The sequence below is a fragment of the Xyrauchen texanus genome, chromosome 31, assembly GCF_025860055.1.
Source record: "Xyrauchen texanus isolate HMW12.3.18 chromosome 31, RBS_HiC_50CHRs, whole genome shotgun sequence".
Lineage (NCBI taxonomy): Eukaryota > Metazoa > Chordata > Actinopteri > Cypriniformes > Catostomidae > Xyrauchen > Xyrauchen texanus.
Window position 1 is genome coordinate 19,653,694 of NC_068306.1, and position 16,784 is coordinate 19,670,477.

General features: G+C 40.1%; 1 protein-coding gene across 5 annotated transcripts in view; it reads left to right on the forward strand.

Moving 5' to 3' along the window:
• Positions 1 to 16,784, forward strand: part of mapk9 (mitogen-activated protein kinase 9) — a 25,624-nt gene continuing 8,840 nt past the window's right edge. For 4 of the 5 annotated variants that reach the window (XR_007968250.1, XM_052100121.1, XM_052100122.1 and 1 more), the window contains exons 1-7: positions 1 to 243; positions 10,699 to 10,850; positions 11,701 to 11,830; positions 12,331 to 12,389; positions 12,804 to 12,942; positions 13,306 to 13,471; positions 13,553 to 13,624. Coding sequence is in view for 4 of the 5 variants with exons in the window: in XM_052100121.1 (XP_051956081.1) it covers positions 10,735 to 10,850; positions 11,701 to 11,830; positions 12,331 to 12,389; positions 12,804 to 12,942; positions 13,306 to 13,471; positions 13,553 to 13,624 (682 nt within the window). In the remaining variant the exon portion in view is untranslated. Of the gene's footprint in view, positions 244 to 10,698; positions 10,851 to 11,700; positions 11,831 to 12,330; positions 12,390 to 12,803; positions 12,943 to 13,305; positions 13,472 to 13,552; positions 13,625 to 16,784 lie in introns of those variants that run through there. The other variant, XM_052100124.1, reaches the window with a different exon arrangement.

A 16,784-nucleotide genomic window follows, 5' to 3' on the forward strand; every position in this document is an offset into this window, starting at 1 on the left:
ACGAAAATTACTGTCCCACCACCAACCTCCGCCCCTGCTGCCAGTCATGCCACTGACAGACGTGCAACACTCTAGATGTTACAGTCAGATCTCATAAAAGAGAGACCATCTGACTTAACCATCATTTCGGCCGACGGTGTTTGATGTGGATGCGATAAACGCCGACACCTCCACGGTTCGGTGGATCTGCTTGCTGGCGTATGTATGGGAGTGAAGTAGGGAAAGCGAGGAGAAGAAGAGGAGGTAAGCAAGCTAGCGAATTCATTCACCTCAGTCCTAATGCGCGCTTTGGATATGTTTAACGGTAATATGAACGTTATTTTGCTTTTTGGGTGAAAAGTGACTTTAAATCGTTTGTTTGTGCGCTCGTGCTGTTGTGTGGCAGTTTGCCGGGAGTTTGACATGGAGTTAGTGCGCGACACATCTGCTGCTGCATCAGAATTCTGGCCTCGCGCTGATTCAGGCCGAAACAAGCATGACTCACGGTCTAAATAACCTTTAACTTGTATATTTGATAGAAAATAAAGCGAAGACATAGCTGTATGTTATGCATGTTATTCAAGAGAATAGGAACCAGTTCAGCTCGTGGAGTGCACGAGACTTGGCAGGAGACTGATCTGACTTAACGTGGTGGTTGGTGGTGGAGGTGCAGTGTCGGTATTTTTTATTGAAATCAAATGTAATTATATTAATCATTTATGGATTGCCATTCAATTCAGAATCTGATGTACAGGTATATTTGTCAGGATGGGATCTGTGACTGACAGTTATGTGTTGAAATTAAAAGTAGTTTGGCTGACATACTACTAGCATTTAAAGCATTTAATGACATCAATTTAATATGTTCCTTGAGGTTCACTTTTTGGGAAATTTGTAAAAAAATTATTTAATCGATAGTCGCCTTAAATATGGTGATATACGATTATATCGACAACCCCCTGCCGAGGGTTGTGAATTGTTTTGCTTTATTGATTTTGCTTGTATTACTTTATTATTGAATCACTTTCATCTTTGTTTCTTTAATACAAAGATTATATTACTGAACCTGCAGAGTTGGATTCACAATGCATGTTAACCGTGAACTAGCTCAGTGGAAATAGAGCGAACTAAACTCACAGCACCTCCTGAGATGATTTGAGGTAATTTGCAGCATTCTCATAGATGACATTATTCTTGCAAACAGTTTCCAGATGAATGAAACAGAGAGAAAACGTGCACCTGTTCCACGAGACAGACTCGTGCTGCGCCGTCATGCATGTGTTCCACATGACATGCTCGTTCTGCACACCTCCGAACAAACAGCGAATCAGACATGGGTATTGACGGCTTTTCATTGGCTGTTCTTAAAAATATTATAAAGTGTGTTCCTTCAAGCATGTGTCTTTGTGACTAACAGGATTTCTTTTCACGTGTCACTCTGAGACGTCTTACAGGTCACCCACCTGTTGCGGTTTAATTATGCGTTAAATGATGCGATCCAAAGGGCATTTGAACAGCGGTGAAACACTTTCTTATGATGTGTTACTAGGGCTGGGTGATAAAACGGTATCGGTTTTTATCGACGGTACACCTTTATCGATAACGATATAAAACATTTTCAATATAATGTTCGATAGTTTCGTTTAAATGCATTAAAATGTAAATAGACATGAAGTTTGGTTGCATGAACAACCCTCAAGCATGTGCCGTCCCTAGATCATAAACAGCCCATCATATGGCTTGACAAATGAGCACTACGAGTGACAAGCAAACGGCCAATAACAAGTTGCGTTGCTGTGGGGTTTGGTTGCGCCATCGCCATGTTACATCAGAACACACAAACACATGTGAAAATGAGTGCCGTGCCTGCCAGCGATGAGGAGATTATGAATACAAAAAAAGACATGTCAGCTCGACAGTGTGGAAGTTTTTTGGTTTCTTTACATCTGACCAACATCAGAACACTGTTGTGTGTAAGCTTTGGAAAAAAATCAAATAAACATCCCGGCTAAGTACGGAAACACAAGCAACTAATTATTTCATCACTTTACCCTCTTCCACCCTGTGGAATGTGCAGTTTGTCGTCCACCACAACCTACATCTACCTCACCTCAACAAACAACCCACAAGCAGAACATGATGGAGAGGTACTCCGCAACAATGCCTTATGAGAAATCTTCCAAATGAGTTTTGTAACAATTTATTTATTAAGTTCAATAGTTTCTTTAACACTTATATCTTATATGAAGATTAAATACATAAGAAAGAAGATATTTTTTAATTTATATTTTGTTTTTGACTGTTAAAACTAAAATAATTTTTTGTTTGCATTAATATAGTGGGTAAATTACAAATACAGTGGTTAAATCCAAACCTTTTTTCTACTGGTGTTTGTTTAAAAAAGGTTATTAAAATGTATTAATAATTATCGATATCGAATGATATGATATGAAACATTATACCATGATACATTTTTTAGATGTATCGCCCAGCCCTATGTGTTATATTCATATGAGCATATAGAAAATTGAGTTTGAAGTTTGGAGCAGAAGAAATAGAAATAAACCTTGTGTAAATTGTCAGCTTTTCGCTAAGCTAAAATGATATTTCTAGCCATTTTACATACACTTTACCAGGCACAGTCATATTTTTTTATCCAAATAAATTCACGATGGATCATAATTTCTTTTTTCTTGTAAGAACTTTGATATTAGGGCAAAAGTCGTATTCTTTATAATAATTTTTGTATTGCTAAAACAAGATCAATTTGATTTAGAAACAACACATGAGATATTTAGGTTTTTCAGGGAATGTATTTTTAACATGTGTATTTTGTCTTTCTGTACTGGCAGTTTTTATAGTCAAAACAAGTAAAAAAAAATCTTCCAGTGCTGAAAGAAGAAATCCAAAGTATTTAGAATACATTACTGACCTTGATTAATCAAACGGAATACGTTACAAATTACATTTTACGGCATGTATTCTGTAATCTGTAGTGGAGTACATTTCAAAAGTAACCCTCCCAACCCTGCCCGCGCATGAAATACATTTGGACGAGGAGCGATGTCGATCATTGTCTATCAATGAGTGTTGCAATCGGCATCGGGATCTTTGTAAGAGATCGTCGATATCCAATAACGTCATCCTATCGCCCAGCCCTACTGCTCTCTCATTGCCATCTCACTACTCACCACTTGGCAGGTTAGGGGTGTCATAAGTTAAAGTAGGTGTTGAACTGTTGTTGAGGAGGCGGTCAGATGCAAATGTTTACTACAGTGTGACACCACAATATGGAGGAGACAATGTGTCTTTACACAATGTATAGAGAATAAGTCGTTTTGGCATGTTGGTTTCAACTAATGCTCTTTTTGCAGTGAGGAAAAAGTTTTAAGTTCTGAAACTTACTGTATGTTTTTATAGTAAAATTACCACTTTTATATAAAATTATACATGAAAATTTGAAGGAATAAACATCCTTATGTTTTTTAAACAATAATTATATTTACCCACTTCAATATTGTGTTTTGAGAAAGTAAAAAAATCTGTCCGTTGCAATAAAACAAACTTGTAAACATTCCAAAGGGTCATTTTAGGTTAAATAATCATCCATGGTGGTTCGGAAGTAACCTCACACCCTGAATGGTTAAAAATGGCTCGTAAAGTTCTGTCCACTGCCTGTCACGGTCTCGCTCATCTGCACCGTGTTTCGTGTCGTCTGCACCGTGTTTTCCGTTTCACCCGTCACTAGTCACGTCCATGTCGCGCTCCCTTGTTGTCCGCCCGTGTTTCACTGTCTTCGTGAAAACTACACTTCCCTTCTTCCCGTTGTTTCCGGCCCTGTCAGTGTGTTATTGTCCGCACCTGTCCGTCATTTTGTCATTACCGTCTCTCTTTATTTAAACCCCGCTGTTTTCCCTTCCGGTTGTCGTGCGTTGACGTTCCATGTCTCCACGTATGTCTCCTTTGACACTCTCTGTTCGTGTTCCCTGCCAGTCTGTCTTCTCGCTCGAGGTTACCCTGTTCTCTGTCCGTCCGTCCGAGGTTACCCTGTTGTTCTCCAGTACTTAACTTGCCTTTCTCCCATCGTGGATTTTGATTTGTTCCAGTGTTTTGTTTCTTTTGTGCTAATTCAAATAAAAGCCGCACTTGGATCCACACCCCCGTCTACCTTCTCCTATTTCCACACATCATAACAGAAAGCACAACCAAAAACAATGGATCCAGCGGTCCAGCAGGCCAACTACCAGCTGCTTGGTTTAAAGCAAGGGGATCGACCAGTTGAAGACCACATCCGGGACTTCCTGGAGCTGGCTCACATTTCGGACTTCCCGGAGTCAGTCCTGGTGGTTTTCTTCAGGGGCAATTTGGACGCGTCGCTGAGGGAGCGGTTGCCACCGGCGACGCACGGCTGGACGTTGCAGGAGATTATGGAAGAGACTCTGTTGGTCAGCGGCTCGCCACTCACTGTGGGCGTGGCAGAGGAGGACCCTACCTCACCCCCCACAGTGGTGACCTTCCACACGCCCATGGCTCTTCCCATCACGCCTGCCCCACCAGTCAGCGAACAAACCCCCATGCCATTCGATTCCCTTGAGCCTGCACGGTCCACTTCGTCTGCCCGGAGGAGGAAGAGAAGACGGGCTTCCGCCTCCCGATCCACGCTTACCCCGGTCTGCGAGCCAGAGCCCACGCCTCCCCGGTCTGCAAGGGAGGCTCAAGAGGCGGAGCCGAGGGAAGCGATTGCGTAGAAGGCCCAGAAGCCTCCCTCAGCCTCGCCTCCGACGCCTCCAATGTCCTTCCCGGCTTCACCTCTCCCGGCTCGGCCTCCGAAGCCTCCCTCGGCTCCGGCGCCGCCTCCTGAGCCACGCCCCCACGGCCCAGCCTACGCCTCCTTCGGCGCCGCCTCCCAAGTCTTCTACGGCTCCGCCTCCGAAGTCCTCCTTGGCCCCGCCTCACACGGCTCCGCCAGCCTCTGTCCTGCGGCCGGCTCCCAGGTCTCCTGTACCAGCCTCTGCCCAGAGGCCAGCTCCCAGGTCTCCTGTACCGGCCCCTGCCCAGAGGTCAGCTCCCAGGCCACCCAAACCAGCTCCTGCCCCATGGCCCGCTCCCAGACCTCCTAATCTTGTGCTCGCCTCGTGGCCAGCTCCCGAGCCCCCCAGGCCTATCCCCACATTGTGGCCACCCCCAGGCCACCGGACCCGGTCCCCTTGACACACCCCATAGACTGCTTGCCTGCCTTCTCGGCCTCCCTGGTCTGCCTGTCTACCCTCTCGACCTCCCTGGTCTGCCTGCCTCCTGTGGACTGCCTAATTGCCCCCTTGGCCTGTCTCAGCACCCCTTGCACCCCCGTGAACTGTCTTTGTGCCCCTTGTTCTCCCCCTGGTCTGTCTGTTTTCCCCCCAGTCTACCCCCTCTCTCTGGGTCCTTCATTCCTTTTTATTGTTTCTTTTGTTTATTTTAAGACCGTCTGGAATCCGGTCCTTTTGAGGGGGGATTATGTCACGGTCTCGCTCACCTGCACCGTGTTTCTTGTCGTCTGCACCGTGTTTCGTGTCGTCTGCACCGTGTTTCGTGTCGTCTGCACCGTGTTTCGTGTCGTCTGCCCCGTGTTTTTATTTGTTTATTAAAACACAAAAAACATAAACAAAAGACATTTCTAAATTCAAATTGCACTTTAAACTAAACAAAATAAGCAATAAAATAACAAAGTGATCAAAACCACCTCCCCAAATTCAAACATTAACAATCTTCAATAGCCCCATTTGCCATCACACAATCATCCGTCAACAACACCAGGTGGAAAATTATTAATAGCCTACAAAGTAAGATCTAAAAACAATCATAAATGTAAATTAAAATAATAATCATAATAAATAAGCATAATAAAGTCCCTTGTGTTCCCAAAATAATGCTGCCAAATGTGTGTTCTTATCTAAAATTAAAATAAAACTAAATTTTAGGTTCAAGGTGAACATGTCTTGTATTACTTTATGATTTAATTACTTTCATCTTTGTTTCTGTAATCTGTAATACAAATATATATATATATATATATATATATATATATATATATATATATATATATATATATATATATATATATATATATTACAGAAACAAAGATGAATGTGTCCCCTTTAAATATTAAACTGAAATATGAATACATACAGGTTATTTTATTGCATGTGTAAAGTTGAGCTGACACCATGTATTGATATAAATCTCAATCCGGTGTTCAAATGTTTCTTCTTGTTGCTGTTCATTATTGTAATTATATTTTAATAATATTATATAAGTAAATTATCTATCTTTATCTGTTCACAGAGCTTTGTAATATATGGCTTGCTTTATTCATTTGTTTGCATGAGTTCTGTGATATCAGCTAATTCCATCCATTCACCAAAATGCATTGCCAATGATAATTAATAGTAAATATAATTAAATCGTGTATGGATTCATATTTAAGTTTAATATTTAAGAGAGGAGAGATATCCAGAGGAGGTTGAGCAATTAGACTATGATCTCTGGATCAATGATGGTCAGAGTGATCACCAATAGCTGATGCCTTTGACCATGTCATGATGTTATTTGACTCGTTTTCCCATTAATCTATTAAATTATTATAATTATTATTATTAGACTATTATTATTATTATTATTATTATCAAATTAATATAACAAATAATTTGCCCGTAGACACAAAGACACACGTTTGAAGAAGGTTGCCGATGTAATTGGATATATATATATCGTGAAGGAGGAAACTCAACAATTGTATTCACACACATGATATATTTTCCTGGATAACGAAATACCTGACTGGTAGAGAATGCACAGATGAAGCTTCTTTGCCAGAGAGATGTTGCCCTTCACAACTGTTGTAAAGCCATTTTTCAAAAAGTAGAACAACACATTTTAAATGCACTTACTTTTTTCCAGTTTTATTTGAACTTTTAGTTAAAATAAATAAAAAATAAAGTTCAAAGTTTGAAATCAAGTTGTCTTGCTTTATTGTGTAAGCTTAACCCTTACCATGTTTACCAAAAATTATCCCATAGTACACCTAGCATCCAACCAGCGGTAATTGCACTCAGAGCTCACTGCGCCACACATCAAATCAGACATGCATCGGCTGCTTTTCTTTCGTCTGTTCTTCAAAATATAATTGTGTTTCATCAAATGCGCGTCCTTGTGTCTAATTTCTTGTTATATATTGTAAGGGGGTTAAGATGGGCAAGGAGGAGGCGAGAACCGGCTTGTCACTATAAATAATATTGCGGACATGCCCGTAATTCTCTCTCTCTCTCGAACCGTCATCACCAGCCGCCTTTATCCCTCGCGCGCCCCATAAGGCCGATTGGGGACCGGGCGTGCAACATTCTAGCCTGGCCCCGCCCCCCTCGGCTCCACATATATCTCTCCGACAAGTCTTTCAGGTCACCTTCCACAGTGGCTGGTACATCATCAAAATACTCTGCATGAAAAATGTGTTCATTTCAAACCATTTTCATCAGAAGTAGGCTGTTAAATTTCGGGAGAAAGGAAACCAAAACAGTGTCATTGACTTCAAGCTTTGCAATCACACCCACACTTTTTTTGGAAAAGTATCTCTAGACAGTTTTAAACGATCATGTGTTGGTGAATGGTGAGACACCCGCGAGCCACTTGATTTTTAGCAAAGAGACATGCTTGGCAGACAAGCCTCTTGTTCGTCGGAAAGGAGGATGCGGGAACCGGGTTATCAACCAAAAATACTTTAATTACAATTTAAATACAACACAAACTTTGACGCACACACATGGCAGCGTGCGTCTCTCTCTCTGGTGTCTCATGGCCCAGCCACGCTCTCCTCCTCGTCACACTCCTCCACTGCCTTGTTCAGGCTGGGGTGCCATCCGGACTGTCATCACCCCCCCAAAATCTCTGCTGTTCCACCACCCAATGGTCCTCCCCGCCTCCTGAGAATCTGAGAGAGACGAATGGGAGAGACAGAGAGCGAGTTCACAAGGAGAGGAAAGGAGGAATCAGGAGATCCAACTCAAAAGGTTATTTTATTTTTCACTCAAAACATGCTTTTTAGTGGACCTTAATAAACATGCTCACTGGGTGTGTGTGCGTGTGCAGCTCTCTCTCTCTCGAACTGGCGTCCAGCTCCTCTCCTCTCCCAGCTTATTGGGCTGATTCAGCACCTGGTGTTCATTGTTATGGCCCTCCTCTTTGTCACACATGTAAGGAGTCGTTTTCAGGGATTTTCTATTAGCTCAGTACAAACGAATTGCTGGACCTCGCTGCTATTTTTAATGCCATGAGAATATAACAGGCACAGTGATCTACATATTAAATAACGTACATAAAAAAAACGTAAGCAGACTTTCAAAAACAAAACGGGTTTATGTTTGGAGTACAAAGGGTTCATGTACTGCAACTATTTGTAATTCTAGAATTTTCCGGGGTGTGTTTGCCAGTTGATTAGCAGCACCAACACGCTGAATGCTGTGACCAACAAAAAGCTCATTGGTCATTCAGTTATCATCGCAGTCCGAAAACCAAAAAATTGGAACATTCTCCGTAAAAAAAAAAAAAAACTTTTAAATTGTCAGTGGACGATTTGTCAGACCCGATGTGCATAGCGCTATAATGCATGGTTACCAGAAAAAAGCTTGTTCATAATGAACTTTCTCAGTGAAAATACGGACTTGGTGTGAACAGGCCTTTATTCTCGCATTCTAAATATGCTTCTCATCTCACACACGCAGCTGTGTTTCACATGATTGATCTCTGAAGTCCAGCGGGATTCCAGATTGTGCTTCACAGACAGGAGAACAGAGCGTATGATCACTTGCGCTACTCAATCAGGTTTCTCTCTATTGCGGCACAAACATCAAAACTTGTGTGACCCATTTGAATTCTACTGAGTTTTTAACCTTAAAGTGCTATGGTGGAAGTTAAACATCTCAAACGGTAACCTTTTGACAAATGAATGACAAACCAGCTTTGCTTTCAGAAATTCAAATATTGTTTGAATTTGAAAAGCTCATTGACATCAGTGCCAGCTTTGTTTGTCTGTTTACAACTGCTTCTTGAATGTTTTATAATGGAAGTTTAAAACCACTGGGGGATTTTCTTTGATACTATACATAAAACAACTACAAAAAAATCCATTAGAAAAAAACATCAGAAAGACTGATTCCCAGAAGATAACCTGTTTACGTGGTAGCAAGGACGATCACAAATACATCTGAAATTTAAAGATATCTGCTACTAAGAAGAAAGATTCAGTGCCTGCTTTGACGACAGTGTCTGCTCTTGCTTGCAAAACAGTAGAAAGTACATGAAAGAGAAGCAGAAGATTAAAATATTAAAAACCCACTGTGAGTTTGTAAGATGACATAGAAAGAAGAATAAATCAGTTGTTGGCATCGGTGCATTGAGGAAAATCTCATTAAAGAGAAAAATAAACACTGCGGTTCCTAAGGTGTATGGTCCAAGGAAATGTCTCGAAACCTTCTTCAATATAAAACTGTGGGATTATTTTGGTTTATCATTCACCAGGATAAAATCTAAAGTCTGATCACTTAGAAAAGTAATTCCACATCTCTTCTTAACAAGCAGCACAATTTTTGGTATCATGAATGGCCGTAGAATCAACAGTGCAGGATGAATTACACGCCAAAGGTTATTACTTTGCATTAGGGGTTTGTTTAAAACCCTAACCCTAATGGTCAAAACATACTCTATGCAAACGCATAAACTCAGACACTCGAAAAACGAATCGCTATTATTTGGAAAAATATTGAAAGTGTGATTTGAACTGAGATATGATAAACATAAAAAAAGCCCTACACACTTTATTATATGTTTAAGAACAGACAAAATAAAAGCCGTCAATACCACAGACAGGGGTCGCCTTGAGTCTGTCTGGTGGAACAGGCGCATGAGTTTTCACTCTTTTTTTTTTTTTTCTCAGCTTCATTCATCTGGAAACTGTTTGCAAGAACAATGTCATCTATGAGAATGCTGCAAATTATCTCCAATCGTCCTGGGAGGTGCTGTGAGTTTAATTCGCTTTATTTCCACAGGTTCGACAAATGTAAAGAAAGAACATAAAACATAAAAAACAGAATTACAGCGCTTGCCCACCCCTATCCTGTCCCCAAACGACAGAATAAATACCCCCAAATTAGGCAATATGGAGGGTAAGCTCTCACATCTGCGTTCACATACTTGCTTAGAGTATATTTCAGCCTCAAGTATTAGCAGTAATAATAGCGATTGTTTTCTTAGCAATCACTTATAGAATAAAGCTAGAAAGAATATCTGTTTTTTTTCCAGCTGATTGGAGGATGGGAAGAAGGATACCAGCTTTGCTCAGTCAGTTCAGTCTTCCATTAAGGGAAGAAAGATATCACATAAGTGTAGTTTCTGTGTGTTTAAACTAATTTAGAATGACTTGTTTTGGTCATCTAAAGACCTGATCCTGGATCATTGCTTATCACTGTCCTCTATCTCTTGGTTCTTTACTGGTATCCTATAGGTATCCTGTGTCTCTCAGTATGGCTATGCGCATTATATCTGATTCTCCTTGGATGAGTCATCGGCAATGTCATCCTCCACTCATGGTGCAGTAAACACGGGGGAGTGAGCTCAGGATGCAGTCATCAGTGTAACATCTCACACCGTCTGTTTATTTCTCCATTAATTAGGTTCTTTCTCTTTTAGGTTTGATTTGTCTAGAGGTACTCAGTGGGAGGAGCCATGGCTGAGGGGGAGGGGGAGTTCTACAGTGTGCAGGTGGGTGACTCCACCTTCACCGTGCTCCGGAGGTACCAGCAGCTCCGTGCCATCGGTTCTGGTGCCCAGGGTATCGTCTGGTGAGTGGATGGTCTCTAAACCAGCAGAATACGAGTTGCTTCCATGTTGTGGAGTCATATTAATGATGTCATAATCTGACATCCCATTATGGATTGCCTCCATAGCAGATGTGGTTCTGTCATTGACTTGAATGTCTCATTGGAGATTAAGTCCCTGGTTTACTGCTGCAGTAATGATGGAATTTTACAGCTTGCTGAATGTCTAAACTGTTTATCCAAGCGGAGGAAATGGGCCCTAACACTGTTAGCTATTCAGTGTACCGTTATCCGCTGCAAAGGTGTTACATTCTCATCAATTCATTACAGTGTTTACTTTTTATTATAGTATAATATTCTATTTGAATTTAAATGTGTACATTGCAATATGTTATTGTTTTTTTTCCCCTGCTTTACATTAGTTTCTTATCATATATTAATCTTAAAAGAAATATTGTATAATATGACTTGCTGTTTATATTTGTTTTGTTTTTATTGTATTTATATGATATTTGTTTTTTGTAATTGAATTCTTGCCATGAAAATAGCTTTGATCGCTGACATGGCATTAAATAAAACATACTACTACTACTACTGCTTTACATTAGATTGAAGTACATGAATTTCACATTCAGTGAGAATGAGATTTTGTATTATTGTTATGAGAATTTTTTTTTTTTTTTTTTTATTCTTTTTTTTTGGGATGAATTATGACCCAGACATGTTCTTGGCAGGTTTTTGTGTGATTTTCCCCCAATAAGACTTAATCTATGCATAAACATGAGTATGATTTGTTTTACTTCTTTGTTTACCTATTGAAATAATAATGTTGACCACAATGATTTCTGTGTGCCCATTTTTCTATCCCATTAAGCTCTGCTCTGGACACCGTCCTTGGCTTCCCAGTTGCGGTGAAGAAATTGAGCCGACCGTTTCAGAACCAAACCCATGCAAAGCGAGCATACAGAGAGCTGGTTCTGCTAAAGTGTGTTAATCACAAAAATGTATGTTTCCTTACGATGCCTTTTGGTTTTGTCTGCTTATAACTTCGAAACTTTAGTTATCAAGCTGATTACTTTAGAATTTCTAATGCAGAGTTGCCACAGACATGTAACACATGGAAATGTCAGGGAATTTATACATTGTTTTTTCAAGTCCTAGAGAAGTCTTGGAAATGAAGAAAAATCTCAAAAGTCATAAGAGTCTATAGTGAAATATACATTTTTGCAGTTATGCTTGATAAAACTTGATTGCAAGAAAAAAGTATGTCTAATTTGTGAGGGAATCATTCTTTTGATTTATGTATTTTCAATAAATTGGTCAAACTGGTTCACAAATCCTTTCTGGTCTGAATTAAAATGATTTCTAAAAATATACAGTGACCACAATGAATGTAAAAGTCATGGAAATATACCCATCAGAAAGTGTGGAGACCCTGTCCTGATAGTACCGGTACATCTACAGTAGATTAGTCTTCTTATCACTCGTTCTCTCTTCCCTCCAGATCATCCGTTTACTTAATGTCTTCACACCTCAGAAGTCACTGGAAGAATTCCAGGATTTGTAAGTTCTGAGATGATATATTTACAGAATGTGCTTTGCTTACCTTGTCTTTTAGTGTAAGCAGAGTTTTATGGCTTTGGTGTGTATTTGGTCCTTGGTGTGGCTTTTAATGTTCATAGTTTATATGAACTGATGAATTATGCTGTCCTACTGCTCCACATGATAATTATATCTTTAGGATTGAAAACAAGGTGTCATTAAATCAAGATTCATTACAGCTCCTGAGAACAGCACTTTTTCTGTTGCTGTAATAACAAAAGTGTTGCCAAAGGTGTGAAGCTTGGGATTGTGGAATTTGTATAGCAAATGCAAGTCAGTGCTATGCATCTATGGAAATGCTAGAGATCAGTTGAATTGTAATTTATTTGAGCAAAGAAACCCTGCAGAATCTGACAGGTCCCTGGTTTCGCTTAGGTATTTGGTGATGGAGCTGATGGATGCTAGTCTTTGTCAGGTGATCCACATGGATCTGGACCATGAGAGGATGTCCTACCTGCTCTACCAGATCCTGTGTGGCATCAGACATCTGCACTCAGCTGGAATCATTCACAGGGTGACATTCTTTTTATATACATATTTTTTCAGTTGATTGGCAAAAAAGGTGACCATTGGATATGGATGTTTTCATCTGCGTTTAAGAAATAACATTGCAAAACCCAATGTTGAGCAAACATCTTTAGTAAAGTTTTTTACATGTGTCCTTATGTAGTTGTTTTTACAATGCTGTGCAAATGGATGCAGAAGGGTGCTAAACCCTCCCCTTTCAAGAGAGCCAATGAGCTAAGAGCACATCCAGCATGTCGCATCACCAGCTCAATCAGATGCATTGATGAGATGCTGCATTTCTGATAATTGCACACTATGCCAATTATACTGCATGATACCATATCTGTTTATGTCTCTGTCTGCACCTCAGGACCTAAAGCCCAGTAACATAGTAGTGAAGTCGGACTGCACTTTAAAGATCTTAGACTTTGGGCTGGCCAGGACCGCCTGCACTAACTTCATGATGACACCCTACGTGGTGACCAGATACTACAGGGCACCAGAGGTCATCCTGGGCATGAAATACAAGGAGAATGGTAACATTGACATGTTTAGTAAAATTTGCTTTTTGTACACTTTAAACTTCATTAATATTTAGCTTGTATGTATTTTGGCAGTGGATATCTGGTCAGTAGGCTGCATCATGGGTGAAATGGTGAAAGGGAGTGTCATATTCCAGGGCACTGATCGTATCCTCCTCATTCTGTTCTTCAGCCTTTCCATCTTAAAGAGTGTAGATTTACTGGTAGGCTCAAGTCAGAAAGACAATTTTTTTTTGTCATCCTCAGTTTTAAGACCCCAAAGCCATAGGTGTCTTCCAGCATGTGCATTCTTACTAACATTTATTTTAATGTATGATGACATGTATTCTACAATGCAAGGGTTTCTAACTTTTATTGCCTGCTTAACCCTTATAACCTAAATTATTGTACCCCCTAATGTTTTAAAGAATGCATCTTTATTTTATTTTTTTTACAAAAAAAAAATTTTTTTTGTAAATAATTTAAATTTAAATTAGCCTGTTACACTGCAGATTGACAATTAAAAAAAAATATTACAGAATATTTAGCAGAGATGGGCCACTTCTGTTAAAGTGAATGGGGGAAATTGGAACACTCAACCAAGGAGATCTATAAGCCCAATGGTAAGCAGATGTAGGAACAGGTAAAAGAGCCAATCATATTTTAGACACAGACTTTGCCTGTCAATTAACTCTGGAACGTGCATGCGCATTAGCTATTCAAGCTGGGAAAATTGCAGTTTTTAGCGTAATCTGAGGTAAAGCACAATTTATTATACCAGCAAATGTCAGATTTTACTGCTAATTTAAAATATGTTCTTTGATCATAATCTTGACCAACCATTTTGGAGATTTTGGTATTTCCTCATACAAGTAGATAGGAGCTGCACTGTCATGACTGGAAATTAGTGCGTTCCAAAGATGGCCGACAGTGGACTGACATGCTAGAAGGACTTTGCTCAAAATATGCATTGTGCTGTCGAATTAATATTTTTATTTATATTAGTTCATCATTAAATGTTTTTTTCTTTATCTCATGAACTGCCTGCATTTCCATCATAAACCCCCAAGGGGCCACAAACACCTTGTTATAATGTAAGCCTGGTTTATACTTGACGCAACGCTTGTTCAGGAGGGTTCGCTCGCACAAAGTCATATAATAACGTCTTTCGCCTGGCCTCTGCTAAGCTTCATTTGTTGTGGTGTGAAACTTTGCAAGGTGCCGAGTCAAAAAAGAAGCATGATCAAAAATAGACAGCTGCAACATTTTAATCTAAAACCATGGGGTTAACGTTTTGATTCATACGAGTCGTTCGGAACAACAGACTTTGTAATGTCAATTTCAAACAAAAATCTCATGGTTCCCACAGGTGCTTGCAATTAGATGTTAATGACTCCACCTTATCACAAAAACCTAGGGTGGTTGTAGATGATACAAAGACTTGTATAAACATGGTTTCATAAACAAATAAATGCATCTCAATATGCACTAAGCAACCAAATTGGCCCGGTTGCTAGGGAGGGGTAACCTCTTCGTGGTTGCTATAATGTGGTTTTCGCTCTCGGTGGGGCACTTGGTGAATTGTGCGAGGACGCCGCGGAGAATAGTGTGGGTCTCCACAAGTGCTACGTCTCAGCGGTAATACGCTCAACAAGCCACGTGATAAGATGCGCAGACTGACGGTCTCCGACGCGGTGGCAACTGAGATTCGTCCTCCACCAACCAGATTGAGGGGAGTCACTACGCCACCACGAGGACTTGGAGCGCATTGGGAATTGTGCATTCCAAATTGGGGAGAAAAAATTTAAAAATCTTCAGAATTGTGGAAGTAAAATGTATAGAGAAACGCTCTGAAGTTAACATCCTCATTAAGACCATTTGGAGATAGTGTCCGTCAATAATACATCCAAAAAGTTTCTCTATGGAGAAGTTGGTTTTCTATATCACCTCCTCTCTGTGGGATGCTTACTCTCTCTACACTCCATTATCTAAGACTAGAAACAGACTGATGACATTACCAAAGCGTACATTGCAACGATGTTATCCTATTCTAATTTTCAAAGGTCTTCTAGTTTTGCCTACTCATCCCAAACCACATGGACATTTAAAAAAATAAATAGCATTGTATTACATCTAATCACACCCTTGATGTGTATTTTTTTTTATTAGTACTAGGATTATTAAAACATTGACATTTGTGAGTAAAATTGCATTGAGCACAGGATTTACACTTATAATTGCCCTCTGGTATATTATCTAGAAACGTCCCTTTATTCTGATTCAGCAAATCAGCTCTAACCAACCTATTTCTTAGATTTCATTGTCTTTTAAAAAAACAATCTCTGTGGTTCCTTAAAATATTCTTCAGATATGGGTCTGTGTCAGTAATATGTCAATGTTTTCAAGTGATCTCCTTAAAAAGGCTACGTAATGGAGAATATCCAGTGATGAAAGACAACATGAAAGAATAATTCTTCATCTGATTTAGCCCATCATCATATTGTATATTTTCTGCACTTTGTTTCACTTGCTTTATTCAGTTTTCACAATACCCCCTATTTATCAGACTAATAAAATATCAGCCTGTTGATCATTTTTGACCTGGGACAGGGACAGAATATGTTTTTAAATACTATTGTTTTTTTTTAATTGTTTTTGGTACTGGAACAATACGTTGTGACTATCACTACTGTTCCACTCACCTCTGTAGAACGTCGGCTGTTGGATCTACAGCGCTTATCAGCAGCTTTCTCCTTCTCTGCACGGCAGTGCAGCTTTGCCCCTGGGCGCTTTGACAGTGGTTCTAAAAAGATAATATTTTCCTTAAAAGAGTTTATTTCTCTAAAAGAGCAAACATACATATGGCGTTGAACATCCTTTTCAGGCCTCTAGTGTCGCTTCATTTGACATAACGTCAAAGTGAGCGACAGATGGGGAACGTCTAGGTTACTGTTGTAACCTCCGTTCCGTGATGGAGGGAACGAAATGTTGTGTCCCCCTGGCCACGACGCTGAACCGAGCCACTGTAATGGCCGAACCTTATTCTCGGCTCCTCGGTGCAAAACCTTAATGAACAGATGCACGATTCCCTCCTTTTATACCAGTATGTCCGGGGGAGGGACATGCCAATTCTGTCTGCCAAATTCTCATTGGCCTTTTCTCGAGTTCAGAGGTAACTGAGGCCTTCAAGAAAGTCCCCTAGTGTCGCTTCATTCGACACAACGTCACGTTCTCTCCATCAGGGAATGGAGGTTACAACAGTAACCTAGACGTTTTATCTACTATTAATGTTTGTATTGTACAACACGCATCAATTTAAGAGGTGAAA